This window comes from Panthera onca, chromosome D4 (assembly GCF_046562875.1).
Source record: "Panthera onca isolate mPanOnc1 chromosome D4, mPanOnc1 haplotype 2, whole genome shotgun sequence".
Taxonomy (NCBI): Eukaryota; Metazoa; Chordata; class Mammalia; order Carnivora; family Felidae; genus Panthera; species Panthera onca.
In genome coordinates, this window is record NC_138351.1 from 55,526,332 (window position 1) to 55,544,594 (window position 18,263).

The window sequence follows — 18,263 nt, forward strand, 5'->3', positions numbered from 1 at the left end:
TGCAGATTTTCAATGAACATCTCCCCACATGATGATTACGGTATGTGGTGGGTTTTATCCTTGAGCCACCAGCATTAAACCAAATGTTCAGCTGTACTTTATTTGCCTTATTGATCATGATTAGTTGAATCTGACCAAAATGTATATATATATACACACAGTGAAAAGTTCTCACTTTAGAAGAAAAAGAAATACTTTGGTAACCATAATTTTAAAAGCAATTTTTAACAAAACATAAGTATGTCAGCTAGTGAACTCTGAAATGCTAGAGAAAAATTAAAGTTCTCTTTATTGTTTTTAAATATTTATAAAAGGCAGTCATAATTTCTGAATCTTGATCTACTTTGAAGTCCTATTAATATTTACTTCCTTCTCATCTCAAAAATGGAAATGCTAAAGCTACAAATTTAGTTTCAAGTTCGTCTGATTAACTCAATGACATTATTGTAGAGTTTAATGGATAGGAACCAAGGCCACTGATTCTAATATGATGGAAACTTAGAACTTCTTTTTTTTTTTTTTTTCTCTCTCTCCCCATAGCAAGGGTTTAAAGGATTCCAGGTTGCTCTGGACCATCATAATGACCATAAGACATTTATATATAATAATAGTGAATTCACCCTCACTCATGGTTCCGTGGTCATTGCTGCCATTACTAGCTGCACAAACACCAGTAATCCATCGGTGATGTTGGGGGCAGGTGAGTGCATTTGAATTGGTCCCCATGGTCCTGTGGACGTGTGGGTGGAAATCTTTCAAGACACGACCCAGGGGCTTAACAGTTCTACATGTCCAAACATTGTCTTTTACCAAGGCAGAGATTTATTGGCCCAAAAGTGTTTACACAGTAACTAGTGTCCAAAGCCAAGTATTTAAAGTAGAATACATAATGCATACTAGTCTTTAGGATTAACACAGAAAATAAGTAGAAGAAAGCCAAAAAAAAAAAAAAAAGATGAATTTTTGGTAAAGCTTAGAATCTTGTGTTAGATTCTAGAAGGAAAAACAAAAACAAAACCTGTTTTCATATCAATATCACAGACTATTCTCTGTAAAACCCCTATTGGGCCTTTTCATACAGTAGACTTCGTCTGTCTTTGAAGTGCTGTCAGGTGCATCTGACTTAGGGCACAGGGCACTGGTTGATAAAACTTCCTGGTCTGTTAGGCAATTCTGGTTAAGCAGTTAATAGTGACATACAGAGTTTAATTAATAGAAGGCTCTTTAGTGGGAATGCAAGCTGGTGTAGCCACTCTGGAAAACAGTATGGAGGTTCCTCAGAAAACTAAAAATAGAACTACCCTACGACCCAGCAATTGCACTATTAGGTATTTGTCCAAGGGATACAGGTGTGCTGTTTCGAGGGGACACATGCACCCCAATGTTTATAGCAGCACTCTCAACAATAGCCAAAGTATGGAAAGAGCCCAAATGTCCACTGATGGATGAATGGATAAAGAAGATACGGTTTATATACACAATGGAGTATTACTCAGCAATCAAAAAATGAAGTCTTGCCATTTGTGACTACGTGGATGGAACTGGAGGGTATTATGCTAAGTGAAATTAGAGAAAGACAAATATCATATGACTTCACTCATATGAGGACTTTAAGAGACAAAACAGATGAACATAAGGGAAGGGAAGCAAAAATAATATAAAAACAAGGAGGGGGACAAAACAGAAGAGACTCATAAATATGGAGAACAAACTCAGGGTTACTGGAGGAGTTGAAATCATTGTTGCACTCCTGAAATCATTGTTGCACTATATGCTAACTAATTTGGATGTAAATTTTTAAAAATAATAAAACTTTTTTTTTTTTTTTAAAAAAAGGAAAGCTCTTTAGTTTCCAGTTGTTTTTTATCATTCCCAAGAGTTCCTGTTGTGTCCAAAGACCAAGGTCATCACAGAGTTCTTTCTTTTTAAAGTGCACAAGTACGTAAGGAAAACCTTTGTCCAAGAATTCTTCTCTTGACACCTAAGCCTTTGTTGTCTGGATCGAACAAATTTCCTTAAGACAAGTCACCACTTGTCTGTAGCTTTTTGTGTCTTTTGACCCCCACTCCTCATTTCTTTCCAAATTCTATGAGATGTTCCTAAGAAAGCACCCAGTGCCCCAGTAATGGTCTCTGTTACTTGCCAAAAATCCAGGGGCCTAGAGCTGGTGATTTTCTGCTTTAAAAAAAAAAAAAATCTGAGGACTAGATTTTTACTCTAGACTGTATTCCTCACCTACCAGTACACAATTCATATCCCTTTAAAGAGGGCCCTTCCAATTATAATTTTCATCCAAATAAAACGTAATTAGAAGGATTGCTTTCCCTCCAAAAGTTAAAAACTTATTCTGTAATATATTCCTGAAAGTTTTTAAGTTTACTTCTTTAAAAAAAAAAAAAAGCCCATCTCTTTCTTCGTTTTCATGACTAATTTTGAGTTTACTGCATACGTGTAAATGACTTTGGGCCAGTGAGCTTTTGATTTCTGCTAGGCAGCAGAACTAGAAAGCACCATGAATGGGGCTTTGTCAGGCGGTGGCAGGAAATGCAGACGGAAGGACCAGTCTCCTTGCTGAACTGTCCCTGGCAGCTAGGCTAGGTGGCCACCCTACCCGATGTTGGTGTTCACTATTTCACAGGATTGTTAGCAAAGAAAGCTGTGAATGCCGGTCTGCACGTGAAGCCTTACATCAAAACTAGCCTGTCTCCTGGAAGCGGTGTGGTCACCTACTACCTGAGAGAAAGTGGTGTCATGCCTTACCTGTCACAGCTTGGGTGAGGAAGAATTTTCTTTTACACGTTGCTTTTGTTGTATTTTGTTCCACGTGTATCTTACAGTGTCACCTTGTAACACACGTCAGCCTATCTGATGGTATCTAATTAGTCTTGTCAGATGGTGAGTAGACTTCAGCCCTTACATTCCAACAGAGTAGGGCCCTCGTGTGGACACTTGTGCTGGTTGTTCATCATACAAGGGTGCCTATAAGGGCAAAGCAGGACTGAAATCAAGCCTGTGGCTTTGCTATGACACTGCATCCTTCTAGAGGAGAGGCTGCCATTTCTCAATTGACAGAGGTATGCTGTGGGCTAACATTGGCTCTGCACCTGAGAGACTGCCCTTAGGTATGAAAATACTTAATTACCAGGACTAAAAATGTTTTAATTCCTTGGTGTAAACTAGTCATTTGTTACCAAATACAATTCCTCCAGTTTGCCCACTGTTCCTAATTTGGATAAGAAAGATTTTATCCATGTATCTCATTAAAGTCAAAGTCCTTGGGATTATACAGAGTAGTAAATACAGAAATTAAATGGCATATGTGATTTCAACTTTTAAAAAATCTAGATCATTCTCTCATGGTTCATGGTTTTGAACCCCATGTCAGGGTCTGTGCTGACAGCTCAGAGCCTGGAGCCTGCTTCAGATTGTGTGTCTCCCTCTCTCTCTGCCCCTCCCCCACTCATGCTCTGTCTCTCTCTCTCTCTCTCTCTCTCTCAAAAACAAACATTTTTTTAAAAAAAGTCTAGATCATTCAGTTGAACTCCTTTTTACAATTTACTCGAAAAAGAATTTATTTTATCTTAGTTTTATTTATTTGAGAGAGAAAGAAAGAGCAAGCAGGGGGCGGGGGGAGAGAGAGCAACAAGGAATCCCGAGGAAGCTCTGTGATGTCAGCACAGAGCCTAACATGGGGCATGATGCCATAAACTGTGAGATCGTGTGACCTGAGCTGAAATCAAGAGTCAGATGCTCGACCAACTGAGCCCCCCAGGAGCCCCTCAAAAAAGACTTTAATTCAATGATCTCGAATGGATGAATAGTATATTAAAACGCTCTACCTGGTTGGTCAGTCGCATGTTGACTCTTAATCTTGGGGTCATGTTCGAGCCCCGTGTTGGGGGGTTAGATTGTGCTTAAGATTAAAACAAAAACAAAAACACCTTTAAAATGCTCCTGAGAGGGGCGCCTGGGTGGCTCAGTCAGTTAACCATCCGACTTTGGCTCAGGTCATGATCTCGCGGTCCGTAAGTTCAAGCCCCGCATCAAGCTCTGTGCTGACAGCTCAGAGCCTGGAGCCTGCTTCACATTCTGTGTCTCCCTCTCTCTCTGACCCTCCCCCATTCATGCTGTCTCTCCCTGTCTCAAAAATAAATAAACGTTAAAAAAAAATTTTTTTGTAAATAAAATGCTCCTGAGAATGAAAGCTTTCTAGAGACAGTGCTAAACTTACTCCATGTGCTGCTGTTCTCCTTAAATCAGTAGTCTCTAGACCTGTCATTGGCAGAGAGGCTTGCTGAGAATCATTGCACACCCGTGCTTCTCTCCCGGCACCTAGGTTTGATGTGGTCGGCTACGGTTGCATGACCTGCATTGGCAATAGTGGGCCCTTACCCGAAGCTGTGGTAGACGCCATCACCCAGGTAAGTGCAGAGGAGCCTGTGGGGCTTCAGAGTTGTTGTCTCCTTTCATAAGATGTGCGACCAAAATGCCGGTCGTCTCAGGAAGGTCCGGGGAAGCAGGGAATGGATGCCGTTGCACGTACGGTCTTCGGGGGCAAGCCAGCCTTACCAGCTGTCTACCTTGTGCGGCACATTTCTCAGCCGTAAATTGAAGATGATAATAGTACGTGCTGCGAGCACGGAGGTGATAATGGACATGCCGGACTTTGAGTGGTGCCGGCACACAAGTGCCCGGTCGGTGCTGGTGTTGACTGCAGACAGCTCCAGAACTGTGTGTTCCTGGTAATCTGAAAACTGGCTCGGAGTCAGGGCTCCATGCAAACAAATCAAAACTAAGTTGCATTGGTTTGATTTTTGTTCTGTAAATTCTGTAGCTTTGAGAAACACTATTTGGTTTGCTTTGCAAACATAGGTCAGTGTGGCTTCCTTGAGCTTTCAGCTGTTACAGACTTTCCCTCCTGTTCTCAGGCCCCAGGCGGCAAAGTAACCAGGATGCTGCCTTCTGACTGACCTGGGAGTTTCTCATGACCAGAAACCATGTCTCTCTGTGTCTTTTGACCCAGAGTGTCTCCCCAGGGACAGCCGTGCATGTTCTTTTCCCCGCACCCAGGGGACCAAGTGAAAGAAGGGTTTAAGGAGCCTCCTCCATTGATGGGAAACTTTAGCAGGTGGTCTGAGACAAAAAGTCCAGGCAACCTCTTCTCTGCGTGAACTGATTTTTCTCTTGCCGGACACAGGGAGACCTTGTAGCTGTTGGAGTACTATCTGGGAACAGGAATTTTGAAGGTCGAGTCCACCCCAATACCCGGGCCAACTACTTAGCCTCTCCGCCCTTAGTGATAGCATATGCAATCGCTGGAACCATCAGGATCAACTTTGAGAAAGAGCCACTGGGTAAGATTTCGTTTGTGTGGTTACATTTGTTTGTTTGATTTTTTTCCCAGTGAATCTGAAAATCTTATTGGAGGAAAATAACTGCTTTCATTAATAATTAATGAGGCAAAGAACTAACAAAGATGAGAAGGAGTCTTTTCTTTATTCCCTCACACACAGGGAAGACCTACCTGAAATACACAAGAATTAACTGAAGGACAGAGATAACAAAAGGAAAGAAATAAGGGGCACCTGGGTGGCTCAGTCGGTTAAGCAGCCAACTTTTGATTTTGGCTCAGGTCAAGATCTCGGGTTCATGAGTTACACACGGGCTCCGTGCTAACACTGCAGAGCCTGCTTAGGATTTTCTCTCTCTCCGTCTCTCTCTCTGCCCTTCTTCTGCTCATTCACTCTCCCTCTCTGTCTACCTCTCAAAATAAATAGATAAATAAAACTTTAAAAAAAAAAAAAAAAAAAGGGCTCCTGGGTGGCTCAGTCAGTTGAGCATCCGACTTCGGCTCAAGTCATGATCTCGCAATTCGTGAGGTTAAGCCCCTGTCGGGCTCTGTGCTGACAGCTGGAAGCCTGGAGCCTGCTTCAGATTCGGTGTCTCCCTTTCTCTCTGCCCCTCCCCTGCTCGCACTCTGTCTCTCAAAAAACATAACATTAAAAAATAATTTAAAAAAATAAAAAATAAAACAAAAATTTTAAAAGGAAAGAAATACAAAAAGGCATAGAGAGCATGCTATTCTGGCTTCTTCCCTAGTTCTTCTCTTTCTAGCTCCTGCTTTTATCTAACGATAGGCACTGTTTTAACATATACTCTGTGGAAACACATCTCACACAGTTCACCTTCCCCAAATTCGGACAAATGATGCTGTGTTTCCTTTCCTCTGGTGGTTTTGCTGTGCCTTCCCCAATCTGTTCTGAGTAGATTAAATAATGTGAAAACAGTGCCCCTTAAATTAACTTTTTGGAAATCAAAACTAGAGCTATAATTGATCCTCATTATATGGTAGATTTGATATTGCAGATTTGCTTATTCACCAAAATGTATTTTAACCCCCAAATCAATACTCACCTTGCCTCCAAGGTCATTTGCAGACACGCACAGAGGGGTGACAGCTTTGAGTCACTCAACGAGCGTGTTCTCAGCTGCATCCAAACTAGGCAGGGTTCCACCTTCTTGTTTCAGCACTCCTACTGTCAGCAAGTATCCTGTTCATGCTCTGTGTAGTGCCATGTTTTCCCACATTTTTGTGGTTTTGGTGATTGCACTTTTAAAAATAGTCCCCAAGCGTAGTGCCGAAGTGCTGTCTAGTATACGTAAAGCCCGAGAAGGCTGGGGTGTGCCTCGTGGGAGGTAGACTTAGTTCAGGCAAGAGTTATCGTGTTGCTGGCTGTGACTTCAGTGTAAACGCATCAACAAAATATATTAGATAGGGTGTCTTTAAGCAGAAGCACATGTAAAGCAAGATTATGTATTGCCGAAAACGTTAGGCTCGAGGCCCTCAGGGGCCTAACCCGCATCCCCTGGGGGCAGCGACTGAGTCTTCACTACTCAGTGTTTGCATGGATTTTACAGAATATTGCTACCACGGAGAACGGGATTTGACTGTATGTGATAATGAAAATGGGGTATTAAATTCAGTTTTTCTCTAATAAACTTTTTTTCCCCCAGGAGTAAATGCAAAGGGACAACAGGTATTTCTGAAAGACATCTGGCCAACCAGAGACGAGATCCAGGCGGTGGAGCGTCAGTACGTAATCCCTGGGATGTTTAAGGAGGTCTACCAGAAAATAGAGGTGAGGTCCCCCCCACCCTGCCCCTACACGTTTAGGGGAAAGCCGTTCCTTTGTGGCCTCTCTGCAGACCTTGAGGCTGATGGGGTGGAAGCTTTGGAGAGTAACATTTACTTCTAAAGATAACCAGGGGAGTGGTTCTCAGTCGTTTCTCCTGAGACTCACATTTTTACAAAACCGCACACTCCCCAGATGTTCCCAGATTTGCTCAAGGCCCCAGCTTTGGCAGTAGCCTCGGGAAGAGAGGCCTTAGGTTGTGTGTGATTCCTAGCCAGCTTGCCCGAACCCACCCCCTCCTCAGACACCCTGGGTATTGTGTCAACTGTGGTTGAGGATCCGTGATGTCTACTAGAGTTTGTCACTGAGGTAGAGGTGTAATGCACCCTCAGAATTATTTGGATGCTTAAAAAAATTTTTTAAACCCATTCAGTAAAAAGCCCCAAACTACCAAACTACTGAAATAAATAAAACTTTTTGTGCAGTTTACAAACAGGGAGAAAATGTGTGGGGCTCAGTATCGTTTGCGGAGACCCTTGGATGTTATTCTTTCTCTGCTTTCTGTGGTTGGGTGCCTTAGGGAGTGCTGACTGGGGCTTGGGTTTGAAATAACAGAGCAGACTGTCTGGGGAGAAGGGTCAAATGGGGGGTCATATTCACGCACCGTGCCCTCCCACGAGTTGCACATTGGGAAGTGGTTATGAGCAAGTTTGTTGGGCGTTGGGTTGAACGCATTTCTCCAAAGGCTGAGGTAATGACCCTGTGGAGACATTCAAGTTGATTTTAATGCATAGCAGCTGTCATTTGCTATCCAGTGTCCATGTGACCTGGATGTCCACTTCCCCAAATTTTCAGAGAGTAAATAATTTCCCCTTTGGTACAGTCTGAATTATTGCTTCTTAAGTTAATACTTTGTATATGGATTAGTTTTCTGTTGCTGCCCAACAATTTATCCTAAAACTTAGTGGGTTAAAACAGCATTTATTATCTTACAGTTTCTGTGGATCAGAAATCCAAGTGTGGCTTAGCCGAGTGCCTCTGCCTTCACAAGGCTCCAGCCAAGGTGTCATCTGGGGCTGAGCTCATCTGAAGGCTCAGCTGGGGGAAGACCCCCTTCTAAGGCCACTCACATGGTTGTGGGAGGATAATGTGCCTCACAGGCTGTTGGGCTGAGGGCCTCAGGTCCCTGCCTACAGTTAGCTGGAGGCCCCCCTCATTGCCTTGCCGGTGGGTCTCTTCACAGCTCACAGCATGGTACTGACTTCCATCAGAGCAAGCAAGAAAGGGAGAGAGAGACAGAAGGCCGAGTCTCTTTATAACCCAATCTTGGAAATTAGTCACTAGGTTCAGCCCACACTCAGCAGGAGGGGATGGCTTAAGGGTGTGAATGCCAGAAAGGTGGGGGCAAGTCCTTGGAGCCGTCTTAGGGGCTTCCTGTCACAGTGCATATGTATTTTTAAGTTATTTGCCATGACATTGTCTTAGTATAAAGGAACTCTTTTGTATGGCTGGAATAAGAACTGTTTTGGGGTTTGTTGTATCGAAGTGGAATTGACACACAATTACGTTAGTTTCAGGCCCCGTACATCTCATTGCTCACCACAAGTGTAGCTACCCTGCATCCCCGTTCATCACTGTTACGATACCACTATGTTCCCCGTGCTGTGCCTTTCATCCCCATGGCTCATGCATTCCATGACTTGGAGCCTATACCCCCCAACCCCTTTCACCCCTTTCTGCCCATCCTTTCACCTCCCCTCCCCTCCCCTCCGGCAACCATCAGTTATTTCTCTGTGTGTATCAGTCTGCTTCTGCTTTTTCTGTTGGTTTGTTCATTTGATTTGTTTTTTAGGTGCCACGTACAAGTGAAACCATGGTATTTATCTTTCTCTGATGTATTTCACTTGGTGTACTCAGTGTTATGCTAAGGATGGTTTTTATTATACTCTTAGAACATTCATTTTTTGCTTACATGTTAAATATTCCTTAGAATGGAATGTGATTCGATTTGCTTTTCTTTCATCTTTTTGTATTTTTTTAAAGACTGTGAATGAAAGCTGGAATGCCTTAGCAGCCCCCTCGGATAAGCTATATTGCTGGAATCCCAAATCAACGTACATTAAGTCACCACCGTTCTTTGAAAACCTGGTATGGCTTTTTTTTTTAATGTTTAACAAAATCAGTTTTCCAAATGGTTTCCTTATAAGGTCTACTTTATTACCCTGTGCCCTTGCTTTGTCCACCCATTCCATTGAAACCTGTACAAAGCCGAACGGATGATGCTGGGAGAATCTTGAGAAGCTGGGATATTTGGCTCTAGTGAGCCTACAGCTTCTGTGTCTGGGGCTTCTGTGTGGCTGTTAGAGACACCCTGGGGCTCCAGTGCCACCTGGACGTAGACTCAGAAAAGTGTGCGGAACTGACTGTTCCGGGAAGACATCCCCAGGCCTGTTCTATTTAAACCTTATACTCAGAAATCAAGGGAGATCTTCTCTACAACTGATGAACCAGGAGCCTGTGACCCCCTGGGTGGGGAGAGGGTGGGAGGAGAAGTCGGGATTCTCGTGTCCTCAGCTTCTGAGCTCCGTGGATGTGGACACAAAGAATGCCACCTATGGCTGCATCCCTGTTGGTTTTGACAGAATAGTGCCCAACTTTGCCTCCCTTCAAGGGTGGGATGTGAGTGTTCTGAGTAAATTCACCTTACTTTTCTAAGTACCCCTGACAAAACTAGGACCCCTAGTTCAGGTCCACAGACCATTGTTGTGACTGTTGAGACTCCCTTGGTGACTTGTTGGAGCAAACCTGGGCCAACACTGACTTGCTGTATGCTTTGCTAGACTTCAGATATCCAGCCGCCTAAGTCTATAGTGGATGCGTATGTGCTGTTAAATTTGGGGGATTCGGTAACAACTGACCACATTTCTCCAGCTGGAAATATTGCAAGAAACAGCCCCGCTGCTCGCTACTTAACTAACAGAGGGTAAGTGTGAGTGAGGGAAAAAAAGACTAAAAGACAGAAATGGAATGAATGAAGCCAGTATTTCTCTTTTGAATCAGAGTCTGGTTTTCACTGAACGCTGAGGCTTGAAAAACAGTCACCCTTTCTGTTTGCTGCTTCCAAGCTTCCTTGGGAGATTCCATCAGCAAGGGAGGGGACCTTCCTTCTAATGTCCCCATGAGACCCAGCTGTCGTTCCCGCCCCAGCTTGGCTGCCGTGAGGGTATGGGCTCTGCTCTCCGCCTGTGTCGCACTCGGCAGGGATGTCACCTGAGGTGCGTAGCCAGGTCCTGGTTGAGAGGAGGAATTTCTGAGAACAGTGGCTGACACATCCATTTGCCAATCCTTCAGTCTAGACTGATTTTAACAGCTATTATGCCAGTATTATCTCTTGTCACCTAATACACCGATAGTAATTGGAGTCGTTCCCAGATCTGACTTTCCATAAGAATCATCTGGGGAGATAAAAATTCCGGTTCCTCTCTGCACCTCCTGAATCAGCTTCTTCAGGGATGAAGCCCAGAGCTGATCTGAAGAACAAAATCCAGCACCTTCTTCTTCCTTCCCTTTCCTTGCCCTTCCCTTTGCTTTCTTTTCCCTTTCTCTTTCCTTTCCCTTGCCCTTCCCCTTCCCTTTCTTTCCCTTTCTCTTGCCCTTCCCTTTCTCTTTCCTTTCTTTCTTTTCCCTTTCTCTTTCCTTTCCCTTGCCCTGCCCTTCCCCTTCCCTTTCCCTTTCCTTTCCCTTTCTCTTGCCCTTCCCTTTCTCTTTCCTTTCTTTCTTTTCCCTTTCTCTTTCCTTCTTCTTCCCTTCCCCTTCCCCTTATCTTCCTCTTCCCCTTCCCTTCCTTTCTCTTTCCTTCCCCCTCCTTTTCCCTTCCCTTTCTCTTCCCTTTCCCTTCCCTTTCCCTTCCTTCTTGTGTTTTGTTTTGTCAGTGGGAGAGGAAAACTGCCTTGCCCTCACCGCACTTGCCTGGTAGCTGACCTGTTTTCTTCATACATCCCCCTCCTACTGTGCTCCACTCAGTCTCTGCCTTCTCCTAGTGCATCCTATGGGACAGTCATGTGCAGAGCAAGACTATTCCATGTTCCCCAGAAATGTGAGTGTTGAAGGTTTAAGAAGATAGCCCACCTCTAGCGGAGGTGATATACAGGAGTCTATGTCAAGATTTTTTTTTTTAATGTGGGGCAACTACTGTATTAAATGTACAGGAACTTTCTATACACAGACGCATATGGTAAGGTTTTAAAGGGATATGATTGTACTTTGAATGGGAGACAAGCGTCCATCAGCAAGCAGAGACAGGCAGGTGATATTCAAGAGGTGTCAGCGAATCCCTGCCCTTCCCCCTCATCCGTGCAGCTCAGTCTACACTGGCGATTGCCTTGTTTATCAAATGTTCCAGGCAAAGCCAAACGCCTTTCTGCCTGATGGTTTGAGCTGGCTGTTTTTTCCTCTTGGATCCTCTTCCCCCAAATAATCTGCCTGGTTAACTCCATTGCCAATTCAAGTCTTCCTCCATGAGGTTACCCTGCCCATGCTCTTGTTCTCTTTGCTTTGATCTACTTTTTTTTTTCCCTCAGTTATTAACCACATTCTAGTAACACTAATAAACAGTGCTCTTTTTTTTATTATGATTTCTTTGTCTCCACCTTTTAGAATGTAAGCCCTGCGAAGGCGCAGATCTTAATCTGTTTGGTTCATCAGTGTACCTTAGGCCCTTTGAATAGTTCTTGGCCCATAACTGGTGGTCAGTAAATGTTGAGTGAATGAATGAATGGGAGAAAAGAATTCAACAGCAAACAGAGAAACAGAGATTGAAGCTGAATACAGAAACTAAGGAAACAAGCCGTGACCAATACTTTTTTTGATTGGTGATTGTTGACAATCTTTTGAGAATGGGAATTGTAGGGAAATGAATGAAGGGAAATACAGTACATTCCCAGAAAAATGCACATATCCCCAGCATTCCAGATACAATTTCAGGAGTTTGTAGATATGCTCACCTACTCCTAAAGCCCATTCACACCTTCTCTCAATCTTCAAATTACATCTCATCATGAGATCAGATCACCATCAGACACACTTCCTAGCATTTTCAGAAACAGCCAGGGAGCTGATTGCTGTGTTAATTGTAAGCTGTTGTCCCTGCCGTCACAAAGTGTCCTTTCACTGGGGCCCACAGACAGGATTTTTCTTTGATTTCAGGACAAGGAATAGCTGTTCTGCCTCTTCAGCATTGCTCTGATTTTTATCTTATGAAAATCGTAAACCACGTTGCCAGTCGTGTGTCTGCCCAGCACATTGAGTTCGTGAGAAGTAGATCTCCTTCCTGTTAGTTTACAGAATGTACCTTGTGTTTCCCTCATTCTTGGCTCCACCTGACTGGCCTATACTGATTATTCTTTCTGTTTTCTTTTTCTTACCTATTTTTAGTGTTTTATCTTTTGTGAAGTTCCCTAGGCTACCCTAATGAATAAATAAAATAAATACTCAATAGAGTTCCTCCTGGTTTTTTACCCAGATTTATGAGACTACAAGTTAACCTGAGGAGAATGTTGATTTCTGCCTTTCAGTGCCCCACTTCTGACATCTGCCTCTACTCTCCTCAGCAGATGTTAGGAATAGCTTTCCTGCCTTGAAGAGCAAGGCTTATTAGATTAGAGAGCTATCTAGGTCTGTAGCTTTTCTCTTGTCTTGATGTAAGTTAAGTTTCACCTTTGTTCCGTTCACTAAGCCAGCTCCTCTCCCGCTTGCATTATTAGCTTGACTCCACGAGAATTCAACTCTTACGGCTCCCGCCGAGGTAACGATGCCATCATGGCACGGGGGACATTTGCCAACATTCGCTTATTAAACAAATTTCTGAACAAGCAGGCACCACAGACTATACATCTGCCTTCTGGAGAAATTGTAAGTATTGTGTCTTCTGCTTGGTTGAGAGGCCGGCATTTGTCAGGCTCTGACTGAAATTTCATCGGTTCAGGTATTTGAGGAGGGAAATTCCAGGTTAAGGTCTCCAGAGCTCTTTATCAACAAGCACTGTTGTATGACTTTAGTAGCATTTAATTTCACTCACCACACCACTAGAAAAAAAAGGGCCCTCGGAGGCCTGCTAGGGTCCTAATGGGAGCCATTTGGAGTTGGCCCTGTTACAGCGGGACTTGTTGAGCCACAGATGGGAGGCATGTGAGAGGTAGAGAAAGTCTACATTTTGAATCGGACATACCAGCTGTGGAGCGTTCATTCAGCAAGTTATTTTCCTCTCTGAGCCTCATTTTTCTGACCTGCAAAGTAGAATGGTACTTGCCTTGTCCGGCTCTGAGGCTTACACTTAAATGGAATGACACATATAATGTGGCAGATACTCTCTGACACATGCAGTCCGTCCTCGGCATCCAGCAGATACTGCAAAGCTGCTTGAACACTGTTTAAGTTACTTGAGAAATAGCCCTTCCGACTTACTTAACAATAATAGTAGCTAGTATTTATATGGAACTTACTACATCCAGGTACTCTTCTGAGCTCTTTGTATATATTGATCTGTTAATCCTCATAACAACCCTCTGAGGTAGGTACCATGATTGTCCGTGTTTCAAGATCCCAAAAGTGGATATTAAAACCTAGAGAGTCTGGCTCCGAAGTCAGTGTGGTCTACCGCCACCCATATGCCCCACTTGTAACAGATGATATTTTAGTAAAGCAGACTCTTCACAGATAATCACTAGTCACCAGGACCCAACACAAAGTCAGTGCCCAGTAGATACTTGTTCAGTGAAGAACAGGGACGATAAACTATTCAATGAAAAAAATACAATTAAATGGTCGAATGCCCAAGAGACCAAGGGGAAAAGGCGTGCAGTTATAGACACTGGGAGGCCTCCGGGATACGGCCGTCACAGTGAACCCCTCTTATTTTTACAAGTCCTGCCGTGGCGTAGAACTTCTGGTCAGATGTTCAGTGCCTCATCTGAAATAAGGAGGCCGAGATGAACCGACATTTGAGCCAAGCCTTGAACCTGAAAGATAGACATACACAAAGAACAGGGTGTGGGGAGGGAAAGAAGATAACAGAGATAATGCAGGGAGCAGAAGAAAACTGCAAGAAAAATACTGTCTTCTCAGAGTGCTGAAATGATTTTCTGTTGGTGGTATAAGGTAATCAGAGGACAAAAAGGACTTTTCATAAAAAAATAATAATAATAAATATGGGCTCTTTTAATAATTAAAAAAAAGCCCCTAAAAAATTTCACAGGAAAAGTTGGTTAGTTGAGAGAATCTCTCAGAATATAGAACAGAAAGACAAAGGAAAAATTAGAGAGAAAATATAAGAAAATTCAAGACGGAGATGAGGAGGCTCGGCATCTGACTAAACAGAGAGGCTGAAAAGAGAAGAGAGGAAAATATTCAAGAGGTAACACAAGGAAAATTCCCCAACTGCAAGATCCGACTCCAGATTACACCCACTGAATGCCCACATGATTACGGGAGAACAGCTCCAAGTCACATCATTGGGAAGTTAAGTGCAGCAGAGATAAGAAGAAGATCTACAAACTTCAAAAGCAAGAAAAACAGCTTATGTGTAATGTTCTGGGGATGAGAAGTGCTCAGAGCAACACTGGAAACAGACTGGTTTGCACCCCAGGATTCCATGTCCTATGTTAAAATAATAACATATTCAGATTCAAAAACTTTAAAAATACCCCTCAATCCCTGTCTCAGGAAATGACTTGGTGAATGCGTTTTACCAAAATGAGGGAATAAGCCAAAAAGGGAAGATGTAGGATCCAGGAAAAGAAATGCAAGGGATCCCCAGGACTTTGGTGAAGGAAGATTCTTCCATAACATCAGTGCACCACATCTAGAGAAGAATCCGTCTGAATTGGAATAGGACTGAAGCTTGAGGAGTTATCCCTCCATGGAAAGGATGTTTTCATCTTTATTTTTTAAAATGTTTATTTCTTTATTTTGAGAGAAGAGAGTACGTATGTGTGAGCGCACACACGCAAGCAGGGGAGGGGCAGAGAGAGGAGGAGAGAGAATCCCGAGCAGGCTCCGCACTGTTAGCACAAGGCTAACAGTGGGGCTTGATCCCATGAACTGTGAGATCATGACCTGAGCCAAAACCAAAAGTTGATGCTTAACCAACTGAGCCATCCACAAATCTCATGGTTGGTGAGTTTGAGCCCCACATCAGGTCAGCCTGCTGTCCTCTCTCTGTCCCTCCCCTGTTTGCTGTCTCTCTCAAAAATAAAAAATAAACATTTAGAAAATAAACAAAAATAAAAACAAATGACATACTTCCTGATACATTTGAATGTCCTTAGAGAAGATTTGTACTTTAGGCAGAGTGTTTGAGGATTCATTGATGGGTAGGGACATAGAAATAGATGAGTGTGTGTGCACGCACATACACACACACACACACACACACACACACACAATACCAGTGGGGATTTTTTTTTTAATTGCCAAGAAAAGGAAATCATAGTATATTACATGACTCAGCTATAAATAACATTCACATAGTCAAAGTAATGCAAATACCAAATACTGACTTACCCAAAATGTCTGACATAATTCTATTGGGAGGTTGGGGAGAGGGGACCCTAGGGGAATGGTAGTTAGCCAAATCCCCATTGAAGCAGGAAATTGGTAGATAACAAAATGGAGAAATGAAGAACTGGTGGTTTCAATATAACACTAGAGCCATAGAGGAGCAATAGAAGAAAACAAAATTTTATGTCCTCTTCTTTAGAAGAGAGGGAGAGTGCAGGGAGCTGTTGCTGTGTAAGCTCCCCAGATTCCCAGAGGGCCATGTAGAACTAACCAGAGGCGCCAGCAGCCCGCCAAAATAGTAATTTGTGAAAGCTTACTTCGGAGTTTGATTATACACCTTTCTAGAGCTTCTTTTGAAGGAAACACTCTTCTGAGGGATTTTTTTTTTCCTTAAGTAGCCAGGAGAAACAATTGTTTCATTACTTAATCACGAGCAACAATATCACGTCTTCCTGAAGTCTTGGCTCCGCAGAACATTCAGAGTTCTTGTGAAAAACACATGAAATTGTTTGTGTTAGATGTTTCTCATGTACACTAAAATATTAGTCCTCTCCTGTCCTTTATTGATGGAGGCTTCTACTTCCTACTGTCTCTGCCTTGACTTCCATGTAGAAAGGTGGCTAATAAAAATTTGCATTTTTTATGATTTTAGAACATGTTACCTTCTTTGTGTTTAGCTACCCTTCCCAAGGGACCGTGACTGAGTCTCTGAGTCAAATCCCAGGTTTAGCTGAGATTCTCTGTTTTTTAAGCTTTAAAATAGTTTAATCAGGGGTGCCTGGGTGGCTCAGTCGGTTAAGTGTCCGACTTCGGTTCAGGTCACGATCTCGCAGTCCGTAAGTTCAAGCCCCACGTTGGGCTTTGTGCTGACAGCTCAGAGCCTGGAGCCTGGTTGGGACTCTGTGTCTCCCTCTTTCTCTGCTCCTCCCCTGCTCGCACTCTGTCTCTTTCTCAAAATAATAAACATTCAAAAAAAAATTTTTTTTAATTGTTTAATCAACGGAAGAGGGGGAAAAAAGTCTGATCTTTCCCTTTTTTTCCCTTGGTGCCTTAAGATTAGAATTGTTTTTCTAAAACGAGGACAACAACCAGGCATTTCAGTTAAAAGAATATACAATTCACCAGTAGGGGTAAATAGATGGAGTTAATTGGAAATTTGTAAATCAGACAACTGATTGGTTGAGTTTCTGTTGGCTTTGTGTTGACATGGGCCACTGAAGACCCTTCTGACCCTGCAGTTACCAGGTGCCACTGCCTGTGTCCACACTCTGTGCCTTTACCGCATCTGTAAAACCTTCCTTTTCTCTTCCTCAGCTTGATGTGTTCGATGCCGCGGAGCAGTACCAGCAGGCTGGCCTTCCCCTGATCGTGCTGGCTGGCAAAGAGTATGGCTCGGGCAGCTCCCGGGACTGGGCGGCCAAGGGCCCTTTCCTCCTGGTGAGTATGATGGAGAGAGATCCCAGCAGGCGAGCTCAGGAAAGCGTGTGATGTTTGTGCAACTGCTTCATGGTGGACCTGGCTTTACCTCACTCAGTGAAGGGTGACCTAGAGTTGCACTGGTTCCTTAGATCGGTTATTCATTTTCGGGAGACCATGGATCTTTGGGGTGTCTGTAGAGCAGTTGGGACGAGGGTCTGTGAAGTCTCTGAAATTCTGTTGAAAAGGGTGTATGTATGTCTTTGTTTTGTAGGGAAGAATTTCATGGTTTTCATAATACTCAGTTTGAGGATCAGAAATGTATCTCAGGCGGTTGTCCCAGGAGCGCAGTAAGCCCGGGCGGCCCATCCTGTGTTGTCGGTCAGGAGGTTCACAGAAGGGGAAAGTAAGGAGCCTGCGCTTTGGACACACACGGGAGCGCACGTTTTTACAGTCGCTTCTCACTGCCCGTGAATCAGCTTGTAGACTCCGGAGGGAAAAGGCAGCGCTCTCTGGATATAGACAGGCAGCTCTTTAGAACCTTCTACCATTTCAGGGCCTGACCCTCTGGCGGCGTCCCCATGGAGGGGCCATGCAGGGAGCAGGCAGCTTTTACCTCCTGAGCATTTGCTGGAAGAGCCTTGCAACTCAGCTTTAATTCTCGGGGTTGGGTGATACGCCATAGCCAGTGTCAATCCAAATGATTTATGGCTCCAGCAAATTAAGCCTTGGGAAGCACTAAGTAAGTTGACATCCACTAAATAAGTTGATGTCTACAGTAAAGAATGTGGTGTCTGGCAGGCTGCCCTCCAGAAGTCCAGGATAATGTGTTTGAACATCACACCTACTGTGTTTTTCTTTTTTTTAATCCATCCTTTTGCTCTGGCACGGGGTGGGGGTGGGAGGAGGATGTTCTCTGATTACTTGGTAATATATCAAAAGCCTGCCTTTTTGAGAAGCTGCTAGAAAGAACCGGAGAAATGACAGAAGAGGAAAGGGTTTTAGGAAGAAGGCTGGGAGCTGGTGGTAGAAATGAGACCCGGTACAGCACGCAGCCAGAGAGGGAACCGTAAGAGCTGGCGGAGGGTAAGAGAACCGGCATGCAAGGGGCTCCTAGGAGCCTAGACCTCTGTACAGAACGGCTCCAGGTTCGGGCAG

The 18,263-nt window shown here is 43.7% G+C and overlaps 1 protein-coding gene across 1 annotated transcript in view; it reads left to right on the forward strand.

Annotated features, from left to right (window-relative positions):
• The window catches only part of ACO1 (aconitase 1), a 65,337-nt gene that overhangs the window by 43,676 nt on the left and 3,398 nt on the right, over window positions 1-18,263 (forward strand). Inside the window, exons 11-19 of the mRNA XM_060609536.3 lie at window positions 541-700; window positions 2,639-2,774; window positions 4,337-4,421; window positions 5,198-5,354; window positions 7,015-7,139; window positions 9,177-9,281; window positions 9,974-10,116; window positions 12,896-13,043; window positions 17,004-17,126. Coding sequence (XP_060465519.1) covers window positions 541-700; window positions 2,639-2,774; window positions 4,337-4,421; window positions 5,198-5,354; window positions 7,015-7,139; window positions 9,177-9,281; window positions 9,974-10,116; window positions 12,896-13,043; window positions 17,004-17,126 — 1,182 coding nt within the window. The remainder of the gene's footprint in view (window positions 1-540; window positions 701-2,638; window positions 2,775-4,336; window positions 4,422-5,197; window positions 5,355-7,014; window positions 7,140-9,176; window positions 9,282-9,973; window positions 10,117-12,895; window positions 13,044-17,003; window positions 17,127-18,263) is intronic.